Below are 16,255 nucleotides of genomic sequence, written 5' to 3'. Positions count from 1 at the left end.
GCAGAGAATGTGGGCGTTGTCATGACCCATAAGGACGCCGCCAGATATTTCTTCCAAGCAGTGAAAGATGTGCTGCCTATGTGGTGGCAAGTTGAATATCGGAGATGCTTCCTCCAGCATGATGTATTCACTATTCAGGAGATCATGGATTCATTCAGGGTCTCTTACCGAGAGCTTGGTCCAGGGAAATCATCACTGACCGCTCCGAAGAGTGCTTTCTCAACCTGGCAAGGCCATGAAGAAGCTAAGCCTAGAGAAGCAAATATAGGCAGCAAGCCTGTTGATAAACCTGTTGATGAGATTGAGGGCCAACCTCAAGTGATCACAGGGCCGATGGATCAGCGCCATTGCCCGTGTGGAAGACAATACTCTCAGCATAGGCCAGCAACTTGCTGGTATGTGAACCCAAAACAGGCCCCAAAAACCTTTAAACCCTGGGGCAAGAAGGTTCAGAAAGTGAAGAAGTTATTGGACAACGACCCTGAATGGAGGGCTTACCTAGATAAGCTGGTTGCCCAAGAGAATTCACAGGGAAATGCCCAAAAGAAAGTTGCATTCGTGAACTATGATGTTGAGGAAGTTCACGAGCAAGTGGGTGCACCAGCACTCAATTTCTCAACCGTCATGCATGCACGAGCAAGTAGGGGGGAGCCTATGGGCAAGACCACCACTCCTAAGAGATCACTACCACCAAACGTGAAGCACAGACCTGAGATGCGTAACAGATGGATCCTGGATTCAGGAGCCAATATACATGTCTGTAATGACAAGTCAAGATTCATTAGTTTCACACCTGACGAGGCCTCGCTGGCCACCGGAGATGCCTCCAGCATGTCGTATGGCACTGGCACTGTTAGATTAACAGGCAGGAACCCGGAAACAGGTACGGCAAGGGTTATCACGCTGTCAGATGTGGAATATGCACCTGATTTCCACACTAGCATTGTCTCGTATCACCAGTTGAAGATACGGGGTGTGACTTGGTGCCAGCAGACAGATTGCTTGCTGGAAAGGGCTTCTGGAAAGCCTATCGTCAGCACGACCCATGACCCTATTGGCCTGTGGATCTTTGATCGGCCGAATGAAGAGGGTAAACCCCTCTATTGACAATTACAACCATCCACCACAGCCATTGTGCAAGCAACTCGGCGTTCAGTCCAAACCAGAGTTCAGGAAGCAACACCTGAGCACTGGCACCGCCGGTTTGCCCACATCAACCAACAGAGTATCAAGAAGCTCGAAGAGATGGTGGATGGAGTAAGGGTATCGTCGTCGTCGACGCCGAATCGCCTAAGGAGTGAGGGAGATCCGGGGGTGCACTGTGAAACATGCAGGTTATCACATGCGCCAAGACAGATCTCCCGAAGACCAATTGGACAAACCTTTGGTAGGTTTGGCAGGGTGCATTTCGATCTGATACAGATCCAACCTGGCTACAACAAGCACCAGTGGATATCCCATTTCTATGTTGACGGGGTGAAATTTCACTGGGTTATGACGCACGAGAAGAAGTCTGAATGCCAACAAGCGATCAGTGATTTTGTGGCATTTGCTAGGAATTGGTGGAACCTGCCTATCAAGGCATTCCACTATGACAACGAGCGTGCGGCAGGAAGTGCTGCGCACACATTCCTAACGAATGAGGGAATCGTGGTGTATCACTCACCTCCAGGGCATGCAGAAATGAATGGCTATATTGAGCGTGCAGGTGGTGTGATCATCATGCGTGCTAGAATGCTCATTCAAGAGGGAAAGCTTCCCAAAGAACTATGGCCAGAGGCTGTGATAGCTGCGGTATGGTTATTAAACCGAATCCCAACCTTCGTATCTGCGGAGAATCGGTGGATTGTACCGTGGCAAGAGATTCGACGGGGGTTCGGGGGTGACAACGAGTTGCCGAAAGTGAACCTATCGAATGTGAAATTGTATGGCAGTCTTGCCTACTGCAGAATCAATAAGCAGGTGCAATCTGATAAGATGGCCCCTAGGGCAGAGATCGGATTCCTGGTTGGTTATATCACAACGAATGTCTGGAGAGTGTGGATTCCACATACAGGGAAAGTGAAAGTGATTCGCGACGCCGTGTTTGATGAATCGAGGAAATACACACCTGAATATCAGCACTACCAGGCGATCCCCCTGCCTATCGTCAGTGAACCGCAGTATCTGTCAGATGAAGAAGTTCTTCAGTTGATCAGAGAGATCGCAACAGCGGCAAGAGCCAATGAGGTAGAGCAAGCAGCTCAGCAAATGCTAGAGCCGCTCTCCTCGCGAAGAAATGAGGAGGAGAATGAGGCTATAAACCAAGATGTTCCTCCGAGTCAAGAAGAGCACAGTATCGGAGCAGAAACTGTAAATGAAATGGACACTCTGGAACAGGAAGAGTTGCATGAGCAACGAGGCACCAAACCAGCAAGGACAACGCCCTCTCTAACGCCAGAAAGACGGCAGGCCAGCCAGCCAGTGGAGCAGGTGCCAGGTGCGTTTCCAGAAGATGTGCCATTGCCACCAACCCCGCCCCGCGAAGCCAATATTCAGGGGGTGAGGCCGCCGGTGCCAACACAGGTGCCACCAACAGCGCCCTCACCAGAGCTATCACCACCATCAACAGAACCTCCACAAAGGATATCGCCATCACCGTCACTGCCAGATCAGGGGTGTGGAAGCACCTGGAGATGATGGAAACGATGGGAAAAGGTTAGCAAGTGATGAGAATGAATGGACTAGTGATGGAACTCACATTCAGGAAGAAGGTGATCTCCAGGGAGAAGGTGATCTCCAGGAAGAAGGTGATCTGGCAGCAACTCCAGAGACAGATGATGAATTGGAGAGGCAGCTGCAGAGTGAATTAACCCCTCCTGTCGCTACAAGAGAGATCTTTGGAGATGTTGACACTAGCAACATTATCTCTGGGAAGAGATCTCGCCAACCAAAACGAGACGATGATTACTACGCACATGCCACCATTCATGAAGACTCGCCAATCATGCTTGCAGCCTTCGCAGCAGGTTTGAACGCAGAGAAACCAGAGACTCGCCGGCACAGAGATGACATGCCACCTCTTCCGAAGCGTTGGAAAGATGTGTTGAACCACCCTTTTCAGGAAGGATGGACGGCAGCAATGAGGAAGGAGATCGATAGCATTACCAGCAAGCAGACCTTTGAGGTGGTATCAACCCCGAAAGACAAAGGAAAGCAAGTGCTCCCTCTCCTCTGGATCTTTGCATACAAATTTGACCAAGATGGGTATCTCATTAAGCTTAAAGCCCGGATCTGTGTGCGCGGAGACCTCGAGACCATCTCTGCCGAAGAGAAGAGAGCAGCTACACTTGCAGCTCGCACTGCGAGAATGTTATTTGCCCTCGTGGCGGCATATGATCTTGATCTAAGGCAAAGAGACGCTGTTACTGCGTTTCTGAATGCTAAACTAGATCAGGAAACGTACACCCACATGCCTGAAGGTTTCGCTACCCCCGGCAAGTGCTGGAAACTACGGAGAGCGCTCTACGGTTTGAGAATCTCTCCGAGGCTATGGCAGCAGGAAGCGGCTGCTGTATTGAAGAAGTTGGGGCTAAGGCAAGTCCCAGAGGATCCCTGTGTGTTTGTGGGGAAAGGCATATTGATATTCTTCTATGTGGATGATATATTGATTGCTGCACACTACACTGCAAGACAGCAAGCTGCTGATCTGGAGAGAGCCCTCGAAGCGCACTGGGAATTGACAGACCATGGTGACGCTGAGTGGTTTCTCAATATCCGGATTGTCAGAGATAGGGTGCAGAAGAAGCTGTGGTTATGCCAAGATAGCTATATCACTGGAATAGCCGCTCGCTACAATCTTATAGAGCGAGCACCAGTGAGCACACCAATGGCTGTCGAAGACCTTAAGAAGTATGATGGGCAAGCTACTCCCCGAGAGATCAACCTGTATCAACAGAAGGTTGGCTCTGTAGGATATGCCTGCACCATCACACGGGTCGACGCTGCTAAAGCGTGTGCTAAACTAGCACAGTTCCTGGTAAACCCAGGACCACAGCACCACCAGGCAGTTGATAGGCTGATCATCTACCTGTATTCTACCCGGTATCTTGCCATTGAATACTCAGCCAGTGTGGGAAGCCCGAACTCGGGTTTAGGGATCAAAGCAAGTGATCACTCGGTACAGATAGCAAGCGATGCATCGTACGGGGATCACGACGACAGAAAGAGCTCCGCTGGATTCATTATTCAGATATATGGGGGCCCTGTGGACTGGAAAGCCAGTAAACAGTCCACTGTCACAACGTCTACCACTGAAGCGGAGTTGCTAGCACTTTCCGAAGCCAGCAAGCACCTCCAGTGGTGGAGAAGGATGTTTGAAAACATCGGGTTTGAGATATCACATACCATGACGATCGACTGTGACAACGAGCGTACAGTCGCCTTGGTGAACCTGGAGAATTCCAGGTTTGAGACGAAGCTCCGGCACATTGATATCCATAACCATTGGGTACGACAGGAAGCCAGAGCGGGGAGGGTTGCCGTGAGATGGGTGCCGACAGGGAAGATGGTTGCAGACGGCTTGACGAAGCTGCTTCCTAGACAGAAGCATGAAGAATTTGTCAGATTGCTCAGGATGCGGACCATCGATCACATGATCAGTGATTCCTGAACAGGAAACAGAGGCTGATTCATGAAAAGTGGTTAAATGGAGCTTTCAGCGAGGGATGGATTCACCAGGTTGTCATCGAGGCCAGAGAGCAGAGAGTGCTGACCCCGATGAGGGGGTGTGTCGGTGAATTGCCAGCAAGTATCCACTATTATTTGTAATTACTTAGTCATGTTAGATCCCCCTAACTATAAATTGCCAGAACCAGGGGTAATAAAAGACAGAGCATTCATACATTCTTATTGGCCAGGGCGAGTGAGCATACCGACACATTACCGTACATATCAAATAGCACAACAGTGGCATCACCGATTCATGCTCAAGCACCATAATGGACAAACTGTGCCCAATGTAACGGCCGTTTTCGATATTCAACACTCATCGAAACCGCCGATACCGCCTTGTGAAGTGCCATGGCGACAGCTCTGTCAGTGTACTTTAGAGCACCGTTTTGACAAAACTCAGCATAGAACGACCTCGCAACCTCCACGCACACTCTGTCATCAGATGGCCACAAAGTCCCAATGACGTGTCTGAATCCGGCGACCTGGAAACCACTGACAACATGGAGGACCTCATCTATCAGACCTTTTGCCTGATTCTCCGCAGTCGAGCATGCAGAGAGGTATGCAATGTCTCCAAGAGTAGTGTGGCTTTCGCAGAGTTTCAGAACAGTGAGTATTTCCTGTCTTGGGTCTGCAGTGGCAGTCTGTAGTAAAAGGCCACTTTGAGAGGGATCATCCGAGTTTGAGGTTCCGTGGCAAGCGAAATGGGCAATATTGCATTCGCGAATCTCGCGGATAACGCTCGCGGAGTCCGGTTGATCGAGAACTTCCACATGAACGGAATCACTGAGTGCTCCCAGGACCGCGGATTTTTCTGTATTGACCCCGGGTAAGTCCTTAGCGCCAGGTGTATTTGCCATGGTAACCATGAGTAACTTTGGTGGTTTTTCTTTTGATGGAGCAGAGACAGAAGCCCGCTCTCTGGCGTGTACTAGTGCCTTGACCGAAGAGGTGTAGGAAGATAAAACGCGACAAAATGTATTTTCCCCTGCAGAGACATCACCTGCAGCGTGAAAAGGGAAGGAGCTGGCAAGTCCAGTCCCAATCCACCAGACCCTTGGCAAATCCTCCAGAGATGACTGAACAGAATGACCGAGCTCAGCCAGGATGGGCTTTACGCAGTCCTGCCAGAGCCAGGCTAAAAATTGGCGGTATGATTTGTTATTTATAGCTGATTTCAACCTTTGGTCGACCCAACTCTGCGCTTGGACCGCCTCAAATCGAAGAAGAGGGACCAGGCTAAATCCGGATGCAGAGATGATAATAGCATCACTTCTTAGGTTGGTGACATTCACCATGATGATGCTGCCCTCTTTAGAAGCAGTCTGCATCTGCTCCGCAGTAAGACCCTGTTGAAAGGAGCCGAAGTCTGGAAGATCTCGTATATCTTGTATGCATTTTTCGAGCTCCTCGATAGCCTTTGGTCGTCTTGCGGAGATGGAATCCCCGATCCGCTGGGATGTGGTGCTCCCAATAGGTGTATTCACCTCGTGGCGAAGACTTTCATATTGTGCACATAAAGTGGGATGGACCTCTTTCAGTTTAGACGTGTCACTTCGATCATCCATAAGAAGACTAAGTATAACACCACGTCCCCTCTCTAACAATTGTAGAGCTCGGAAAAGAGGCTGCCCGGTTTGAATGGCGAGGGAGCATGCTTGAGTTGCTAAGCCAGAAAAATGCGAGACTACATACTGTCGATCCTGCAGGGTCAAGGATCTTCTATGGACGAGGTGCAGAAGATCAATAGCTTCAACAGAGAGTGTATAACCGACTCGATGATCTTTCCTCTTGAGCAGGAGGCCAAGCGCTAGAATAGCAGCGGTGACCCGGATTAAAGGGGATGCTGTTTTGGTCTGAACCGCCTGGCGAGACACCCGAATCGCCTCCTCGAGGTCTTCTATCTGTCCTATCCGTTCGTATCGACGCTCGAGCATGAGTCCAAGGTTATTTAGCAGCCCAGCCAGGTTTGGATGATCATTGGAGATTGTTCCAACCGCTTGGCGAGACACTTGGATCGCTTCTTCGAGGTCTTCCGTCTGTCCTGTTCGTTCGTACAGATTTCCGAGCTTGATTCCGAGGTTATTTAACCACACTGCAAGCCTGGGATGATCATGAGGTGTGACTTTTACGCCCTCGCGATTCACTTGGATCGCCTCTTCGAGGTCTTCTATCTGCGCTTTTTCATGGTATCGACTGGCGAGCTTGTTTCCAAGGTTACTCAGCCACACTGTAAGATCAGGATGATCATAAGGGGTGGCCTTTAGGCCCTGGCGATTCACTTGGATCGCCTCTTCAAGGTCTTCTATCTGTCCTGTTCGTTCGTATCGACTTTCGAGCTTGATCCCAAGATTATTTAACCATACTGCAAGCTTAGGATGGTCATTAGGAGTGGTCTCAACCGCTTGGCGAGACATCTGGATCCCCTCTTCGAGGTCTCTTATCTGCCCTATTCTTTCGTATCGACGTTCAAGCTTGTTTCCAAGTGTATCTCGCCACTCCGCAAGATCAGGATGGTCCATAGGAGTTGTGTAAACTGCCTGGCGAGATACCCGAATTGCCTCCTCGAGATCTTCAAGCTGCCCTGTGCGTTCGTACCGGCTTTCGAGCATATTTCCGAGATTAACCAACCAATTTGCAAGCTTAGGATGGCTATCAGGAGTGGCCTGAACCGCCTGGCTATACACCTGGATCGCCTCCTTGAGGTCTTCCATCCGTCCTGTTCGTTCATACCGACTTGCGAGCTTGCTTCCGAGGTTATTTAACCATGTTGCAACATCAGGATGGTCATGAGGGGTCGTCTTAACCGCCTGGCGAGATACCCAGATCGCCTCCTCGAGGTCTTCCATCCGTCCTGTTCGTTCGTACCGGCTCCCGAGCTTATTTCCTAGGTTATCCAACCACCCTGAAAGATTAGGATGGTCGTCAGGAGTGGTCTTAACCGCCTGTCGAGATACCCGGATCGCCTCCTCGAGGTTCTCCATACGTCCTGTTCGTTTGTACCGATGTGCGAGCATGTTTCCGAGATTAGATAACCGTCCCGCAAGATTAGGGTGGTCATCACGAGTGGTGTTAACCGCCTGGCGAGACACCCGAATCGCCTCCTCGAGGTCTCCTATCTGTCCTCTTCGCTCATATCGACGCTCGAGCATAGTTCCGAGGTTATTAAACCGGTTTGCAAGCTTAGGATGGCCATCAGGAGTGATCTGAACCGCTTGGCTAGACACCTGGATCGCCTCCTCGAGGTCTTCCATCTGTCCTACTCGGTCGTATCGACGTGCAAGCTTGTTTCCAAGATTATTTAACCGCACTGCAAGATCAGGATGATCATTAGGGGTGGCCCTTAGGCCCTGTCGATTCACTTGGATCGCCTCTTCGAGGTCTTCTATCTGTCCTGTTCGTTCATATCGACTTTCTAGCTTGTTTGCGAGATTGCCTAATAACCCCGCAAGAACAGGATGTTCATCAGGAGCAATCTTAACTGCCTGGCGAGACACTTGGATTGCTTCCTCGAGATCTTCTATTTGCCATGTTCGGTCGTACCGACTTTCGAGCTTGACCCCAAGGTTGTTTAGCAAGACTATAAGATCAGGATGATTATCAGGAGTGATCTGGACCGCCTGGCGAGACACCCGGATAGCCTCCTCAAGGTTCTCCGTATGTCCTGTTTGTTCGTACCGACTTTGGAGCATGTTCGCAAGGTTGTCTAATGACGCTGCAAGATTGGGATCGTCGCCAGGTGTAGCCTGAATCGCCTGGCGAGACACCTGGATAACCTCTTCGAGATCGTCGATCTGTCCTGTTTGTTCGTATCGACTCTCGAGCTTGTTTCTGAGATTATTTAACCAGGCGACCAGATCAGGATCGTCATCGGGTGTGATCTGGACCGCCTGGCGAGACACCTGTATAGCCTCCTCGAGATCGTCGATCAGCCCTGTTTGCTTAAACCGGCTTTCAAGCATGTTCGCGATGTTGTCTAACGACGCTGCAAGATTGGGCTCATCGTCAGGCGTAGCCTGAATCGCCTGGCGGGAGACACAGATTGCCTCTTCGCTGTCTTGTTTGTTTGTCATGTCTTCTGATCTGTCTTGAGTTTGATGATTTCTCAAGTGTAATCTTCCGGTTATACGTGAGTAATCATCGAACCCCGAAATATTAGAGTTGAGAAATTATCAAACCCAAGAGATTGCCTAACTCAACTTGCAATTGTTTACCCCCCATCTTCGTTGATGACTTGTCAGGCGGCTTGGCCTTAGCGCATGTCGCAGCGGATGTTGTCCAGCAGTCACCACCTGTATTGATCCGTAACTCGGTCCATATTGGAGCGTTTACAAATAGCATAGCCCATATCCTGTAAAAACAAACTTGTGTGGCTGGCTTTCTCGATGGCCCTGTCGCTTACTGCTTGCTACCTGCAGTAGATGCAATCAGTTAATGAGGTGTGGCGTTAGGCTTCCATTTAGGTAATGCCACGTCATCCCCTCTTCCAATTAGTCCTTGTACGCCTGACGCCATTTAGCGTTGTGGCCAGCAAGCCTTTTCCGACCGTCGCCAGAATACCGATCTGGCGTAACCTCGCCCCCTGGTGGACTACTTGGATCATTTCTCTTTGGGGTGAGGAGTTTTGATTATTCTCAATACCTACAACGTCTTCTGACAAAGATCTTTAGATATCACTCAGCCCCAACAAGCGACAGCGGACCGTTTCCTCTCGTAGGGCCATAGCGCGGCCGATGCCGTAGTTGATACCTTGACTCATTTTGCCACGTCGCCAGCTATCTCTCCTCATATTCCCTCTTATATCAAACAATTTGTTCTATCATATTCGTATCACACCCAATATCCAATCAACCCCGAAATGCGCAGTAGCGTTCTTCTCCCGCAGTTCTTCCTACCACCGTCTGCTATTCCGCTGGGACGTTTCGTCACCAACATTGACGAGCCTCACCGAGATTACCTTGATCCAAGACCAGGGAAGGATTTCCGTATTATCGAGAAAATTGCAACCCAGTACGACGGCACCGACTCTCTTAGGGCTCAACGTAAATTTGGTTCTGAGCTTACCGCCTTCCTCTCCTCCACCGTGTCAAGCCGTACGAATGCCTCGATTCACATTAAGACGAAACAAGTCAAGACCTATTACTTGGACAATAATGGACAATGGTTTCGGGATATCGTGAAATTGGAAGACGTCCGGAAGTGGGTTGAGCGTACTATTGATGAGGGGGAGGATATATATGTTGTGGTTGGCTACCACACCGTTTTGGATGCTCGAATTGCGGAGCAATCAAGAGAGCAAAAGCTTCTAGATGGAAATCTGGCTGTGCCGGTTTCGAGTGCGTTATTGGCATCTGGAGTGGTTGTGCCATTTGGTGAACTAGTTGATCCCAGACTGGCCGGGTCTAGTGGGCAAGCGGAAGACTTACAACGGCAGTTTGTCGCCCAAGGAGAGCAAATTATCGCGGTGCAATATCGCAAAGTCCGATTTCGGATTTTCTCAAGCAAAAGCGTTGACAATGCAACGCTAGCTAAAGGGGCTAGATGGGAGAGATATGACCGTCCTCGTTACCTTCAAAGCGATATGGAAGACATGGTAGAGGTCGCGCTGGATGATGATCTATCACTTGAAGGTGACCGTGATAAGTATATCGCTGGGTCGGAGGAAACAATTTTTTCGAACGTTGGCGTTGATTTTGTATAGTGATTTCGGTCTGCTGATCGCATATTTTTAGCATGTTATGGAATTTTACTTCTCGGTGTATCTAGTACAACTGAAAGTGGAATGTGAAAGCCTCGGAGTTCGTTGTGATGAGTGCGGAGTCGACCAATTTGGCGTAAATTGTTCCCTACTCGCCTACCACCGCGTGCCGACGGAAGCACTTAAGTTGCACTGGGGCAATGTGGATGTACTTGAACAGCAGCAGTACATGTAATGGCACGCTGAGGGTGGTGCTGGTGCTGCGCAAGACAGTGCAGGTGAAGAGACTCGTGCTTTCAAAGGGCCTAGGTCAGGCGCTCTCCTGGTGTGACCACTCGAGGTTGACTTAAAAACTACGCGGTATAAGCCGTATCGAAAGTACAAGTGACTACACCCCACATGTGCCCCGGTCATTTTAGATACGAATCAATACAAACCCACTGACATAGGTACTCCGGAAAAACTCTTTAATATAGACTGGCGTGTCTTGACAATTAGGGTTCGAGAAAGAATCGAAAAGTGCAGGTGGTGACACCAGTTACGGGACATACTGTACTGGATTACTAGTCTTGATTTACGTAAACAATTGTTGTTCGAGTTGAAATCTATCATTTGGAATAAATTGGACAAAGATTCCACCATTTTTATAGTTATTAGGCCAGACTTATGACACAGATCAACATCTCTACTAGGAGGTATACGAGACCGGTTTGGCATACAAAGTTAGCGTTCGACCTCGAGACGCTGCTCTGCAAATTCTTTTTGAGCAAAGTATTTTAGTTTTCTACTCCGGCTTGACTGTCAGGACCCAAGTACTAAGCAGGTCTGACGATATATATCTCGCAGTCTATGTGAGACTGCGAGATGGCCAGTTCGCACCTGCGAACTGGACCCAGGGCTGAGACCCGCAATGCGAGGGCTCATGACCTCACATGACCCCACATTTGTATATAAACAGTTCAGAGGCTAGAGTCTTGGACTCCAGCGATTAGTTCAGCATTGAACCTGTCTACTGCTTTCTCCATTCTATTGCCCGAATCCACCTAAGTCCTAAGACCCTCGTAACGGGGTCTTACATTGACATCAGCCCTCCTAGGTATATCGCATTTTGAAATCTAATTTCTTCTTCACGAGCAACTAAAAAGGAGGTTCACGGAATCGGGAGTCGAGGAAAAAAACGAAAGTCTAGCTATACTATATTAGGAGTTCTAGGGGCGGCCCCCCTTAACAAGATAGTTGCCCAGCTCAGTATCGAGTTTAGAATTATAGTGCTGATTAGATAGCTAAGTAGTAAGCTCCATTACAACGTAAGTAAGTGCAGTAAGTTTACTAGTGTTACGAGCCAAGTCTTGATGAAAAAGGGTGCATTCAACTAGAATGCTAAACATGGAGAAAGAAAGAAGAAGAAGAAAGAAACAACGCAGTGAAACAATTAAAGTAGTGATGCCTGAGGCATAGATCAAACAAACAATGCAAACCTCGTTTTACGAAGGGCGGTGGGAGACGGCAGAACCGGTTCCAGATCTATGATCGTGAAATCTTCGTGACAACTAGGATCAAAGATTACACATTATTAATGCTAGCCTTTTTCTGATAGGACGATAGGAGCTATCTAAAAGTGGATAGGTGCACGTGATAGAACTAGCTCAGTGTATTTTATTAATGTAGCTTACTAAGGCCGCTTACCCCTACATCATCTCAGACTCAGAGAGCGAATTAGGGCGCTCAGAAGAGTATCAGGTGATGTTCAGAGAGTCAGACTATATGCTTATGTAATGGTTTGTGATCCAATCAGACCGCTCAGAGGCATGCTCAGATCTACGCAGTGAGCAAAAAGCGGTCAGGTCTGAGCACTAAAACGGAAGGGAAGGCTAAGAAGTGGCAGAGGAAATCGAGTAAGTAGGTAGGAAAATACTCTTTCTTCCCCTTTGTTGCTTAGGCTGTATGTACCCTGGGGCCTTGTACCTCACTCCTCCCATACCTTGGAACTAAATTCTTGTTCCAGCATATATGGTATACTGCTTATATAAGCACTATATATTCACTTATATAGATCCGCAAGATATTAGCTATTCCTTTATTATGCCAGCTAAGTGCTGAGTTTGGAATCTTTCGATCGCTCTTTGTCTGTGAACCAAAGACCAGTTTGTTGCGAACAGTTCCTTATAAGCACCCGAATATGGGTATTCAAAGTGAACTGTTTTAAGACAAGACTTGAGATCAAACTGCGACGGGTGATATGGAGATCAGATGTAGAAAAAACTTGTAGGAAAATCTATTGAATACGGTAAATCTAGATCTGACTATTTCATTTTCATCATAGGTCTGCTGAAATGTGTCATTCTATGCGCATTATTCTGCCTATGACATGGTGAGACATTGGAAGATGTGGGGAATGGAATACGGGGTCAACAGCGAGGCCCGCCTAATGCGATTATATATATGAAAGCGCCTCTTCGTATTTGCTGAAACGGGATAGGTCCCCACCTTCGGGCCTCCAGATTCAACTTGCTCGCCGCGGTCTTCCTGGATTCAGCCCCGGAATTTAACACACAGGTCGCGTGGCGACAAAGTCTACTTCTTGGAGAATTCCATGATGGCAAGGTTTTCTCCAGATGTGTGGATCATAAAGAGCGTGGAAAATCAACTTCGAGGTTGAAATCAATGCATTCGAACAAGGTCCTTGCGACTAGCTACATAATTAAAAGCTAGATAATTACCTGTGAAAAGGCGGGTAAGGTTTCTGTCACCTTTGAATGACTTGGGGGAGTACTCAAAAGATGAAATTGTTGCCCTTGTCTTTCGAGGTAAGAAATATGGAAACGCTAAATTCAAGCAGGCAGCTAAAATTACATTTAGGTGCAGGGAAGCAATACGGTCTGAGAATTGAATCAGCGGGAAGACATGGGATGCCTAATTCTTTGAAGCCCTGAAAGCTTCGAGGATTGAGGTAATACTAGCAAAGTATAGAGAGTACAATGGCAATAGTTGGAATACTTCATTCATTTCTCTATCTAACTGCTCAGTATTGATTGGTGATCTGACTGATCCAATTTCTGTTCTTCAATACACTTGTCTTCACCACAGCACAGTTGATCTTCCGAACGAAGTTTCCGAGATCAAAGTTTAAGACAAGTGTCGTGATCATGTAGAGCGTGAATCTCACGTACTTCCACGATTTGGATGGCCTTGATTTGAAACCTCGTCTGACCTTTATACGAAGGGCTGTGCTTCAATTTCTGTGATCAGAGGTATAGCCTAGTAAGCCAAGATCAGATTATACGAATTGCATCAGTACTACATCTCTAATAATAGGGAAAAAAAAGAAGACGACGCAATCTGGATCACAGTTGACTGTCTCATCGAAAAAGGTATAAAACAGCATGTCTCCTATCGACTGTCCTATCTTTTCTTCAGATCAACATTTCAAACCACCACAGTTCTTCGAAATCATCCAAAACCCACCTCATAATTTTCTTATTGCACTTTGCAATTCCTGCTACCCAGTCTCAAAATGAAGTTCACCATCGCTTCCATCATTTCTATTCTAGCGATCACTGTCGCTGCTACACCTCTCGAGGTCCGCCAGTCTAACACAGTCACCGTTGCGCTTTCCAACGATCAGACTGGAGCCTATGCCAACGCTGCTTTCTCTGCTGACAATACCGATAAGAGTATCAGCTCTCTCTTCGGTAGTACCTCTGTTGGAGCAGGAGGCACTGTGAAGGCGACCGCTGCCCAGCTGACGTTCTTTCCCCAATCTATCAACTGCGTCATTATCAACAATGGTGCTACGATTGGTACTTTGACTGCCCAGCAAACATATGCGGATCTTGATGGAAACCCCAACACAGCTATTCCAATCAACCTCAACAATGCCAAGATCCGTTGCCATGTTTGAACCATTCTTGTCAAGATACGATACATATTCCAGCTCCGCCTGTGATATGCTGCAGCGAAGTTGAACTGGCATCAACTGCAACCGCAGTTCACTGTCTTCGCCATCGTTTCTGTGGCCCGCAAATTGAGGGTATTAAGAGGGATGAATGAATGTGCAATTGCTCATAATGAGAATGTTAAGATAGTTTTTTGAGCTTTCAGATTTAGGGAATATAAAGATAATGGTATAGTTATATCGATATTGTAGTCTAATTCGTACATATAACCCATGGATATTGATTGACATGACGAAAAATGTCTTCTCACCACCAAGGTTTCGACTTTTGAAGTAACCTCCAAGGTCCCCTGGTCTTCTTGAATATACATTGTATTATTTTCCATTTCAAAAATAGTTTCTCTTTCAACATAATTTTGCTAGATTTGGAATATTTTTTCGCGCTTATGGCGTTACATGTTACGATGATTGAACTCAAAGATCTCAAAAATGGCGGGGGAACCAAAATCAACGATTTTGATAATGAATACCTCAATCGCAAGACAAAAATGTACAAATCTGCTCAAAACAATATGGCCGCTTTCAAGAGAAGCAGCAAGCTGACAAGTCCCTAGAGCCGACCGGCGAGTTCTACCCCTCTTACTGGTCGGGTTCGCTGTTTACCAGTTGGACAGAACCAACATCGCGAGTGCATTAACGGGAAACTTTGCAAAAATCATTTCAGTCGACCAAGATATCATCAACATTGGAAACCAGCTGATGTTCTTGGGTGTGATTCTACTTGAGATACCATCAAATATTATCTTACACAAGGTATGCGTTATCATCGATCTATGTTATTAATGGGACTAAAAAAGTAAGATTGGTCCTCGTCAATGGATCAGCGCACAAGTTTGCATTTTTGGAGTTGTTGCATGTTTACAAATATTTGTGCGCAACGAAGCAGGATTTTTGCTTACTAGATCTATCTTGGGTCTTACCGAAGCTGGGTATATCCCAGGAGCGATGTACACACTGTCAACATGGTATACTGCAGCAGAATTGACCAAAAGAATCGCCATATTTTTCTTTGGCATGTTTGGCGGGACCGCTATCTCTCCATTGCTTGGAGCTGCTCTGTTGAAGCTGGAGGGAAAGGGTGGCCTGTTTGGCTGGCAATGGATATTCCTTGGTATGATTCAACGCATTCACGCAAACGTCAAGCTTTTATTGACAGATGCTAGTCGAAGGTATCTTTTCCATTACGGTCTCCATAATGATTTTCTTTTGCCTACCTGAAGAAATAGGAGATAGTCTACTTTCAGACAGCGAAGTACCCCGCGACTCAAATAGAACTTTGGCCGCACCTTCCAAACTTCACATATCGCCACGCTTGGTGTGGCAGACATTGACCAACACAAAAAGATTACCGCATTTCATCGCAACGGGGTGCGTTTTCTCCACATGGAGTCCACTGACCACATACACTCCGAGCATTTTTGTACAATTGGGCTTCTCCCACATTGAAGCAAATTCACTTGCCGCAATAGGGAGTTTGCTTACTATCCCAGTGATTTTGCTTTTTGCATGGATGAGTGATAGGTCAAAGAGAAGAGGTTTTACTGTGATGGTGGCCATTTCATTTTATTTGATCACATTGGTTATATTAAGAGTTTTCCAAAATTATGTTGGAAAATGGGGTAAATTTGGACTATGGACCGCGGTGAATGCCTTCGCCGTGGGATATCATCCAATTCACAATGCTTGGATCCAAATAAACTGCAAGACCCCCGAAGAGAGAAGCATAAGTGTTGCGTAAGTACTTTCGTGAATTCGGATTCTACAAAGCTGACCATGTTATCCATACATAGAATGTGTAAGGCTCTTTCTTGATCTCCATGAACCAACGCTTGACTAACACCAAAAAGTTGTCATGGCCGCTACAGCTGGTCTGATGGCGGGGACTCAGA

General features: G+C 47.4%; 4 protein-coding genes across 4 annotated transcripts; 3 read left to right on the top strand and 1 right to left on the bottom strand.

The window, feature by feature from the left end:
- Positions 1 to 4,967: 4,967 nt before the first annotated feature.
- On the bottom strand, positions 4,968 to 8,786 carry N7529_002028 (CHAT domain-containing tetratricopeptide repeat protein; the record flags this gene model as incomplete). Its single annotated transcript, XM_057237559.1, has 1 exon — positions 4,968 to 8,786. One exon carries the CDS (start codon positions 8,784 to 8,786, stop codon positions 4,968 to 4,970), a length of 3,819 nt encoding a protein of 1,272 aa, XP_057102246.1.
- A 785-nt stretch (positions 8,787 to 9,571) lies between these two features.
- Positions 9,572 to 10,414, top strand: N7529_002027 (uncharacterized protein; the record flags this gene model as incomplete). Its single annotated transcript, XM_057237558.1, has 1 exon — positions 9,572 to 10,414. One exon carries the CDS (start codon positions 9,572 to 9,574, stop codon positions 10,412 to 10,414), a length of 843 nt encoding a protein of 280 aa, XP_057102245.1.
- A 3,511-nt stretch (positions 10,415 to 13,925) lies between these two features.
- Positions 13,926 to 14,312, top strand: N7529_002026 (uncharacterized protein; the record flags this gene model as incomplete). The annotated part of the gene is made up of 1 exon (XM_057237557.1): positions 13,926 to 14,312. The coding sequence occupies one exon, from the start codon at positions 13,926 to 13,928 to the stop codon at positions 14,310 to 14,312; it is 387 nt and encodes a 128-aa protein (XP_057102244.1).
- Positions 14,313 to 14,915: 603 nt separating this feature from the next.
- On the top strand, positions 14,916 to 16,104 carry N7529_002025 (uncharacterized protein; the record flags this gene model as incomplete). Its single annotated transcript, XM_057237556.1, is given in 3 exon segments — positions 14,916 to 15,119; positions 15,168 to 15,503; positions 15,523 to 16,104. Coding segments are annotated over 3 exon segments (1,122 nt in total), but the record flags the coding sequence as incomplete, so codon positions are not given.
- Between the last annotated feature and the right edge of the window lie 151 nt (positions 16,105 to 16,255).

The sequence above is a fragment of the Penicillium soppii genome (genome assembly GCF_028829465.1).
Source record: "Penicillium soppii strain IBT 18220 chromosome Unknown utg000002l, whole genome shotgun sequence".
Taxonomy (NCBI): Eukaryota; Fungi; Ascomycota; class Eurotiomycetes; order Eurotiales; family Aspergillaceae; genus Penicillium; species Penicillium soppii.
Note: the sequence above shows the minus strand (reverse complement) of the source record. Positions and strands in the feature narration are given on the sequence as shown.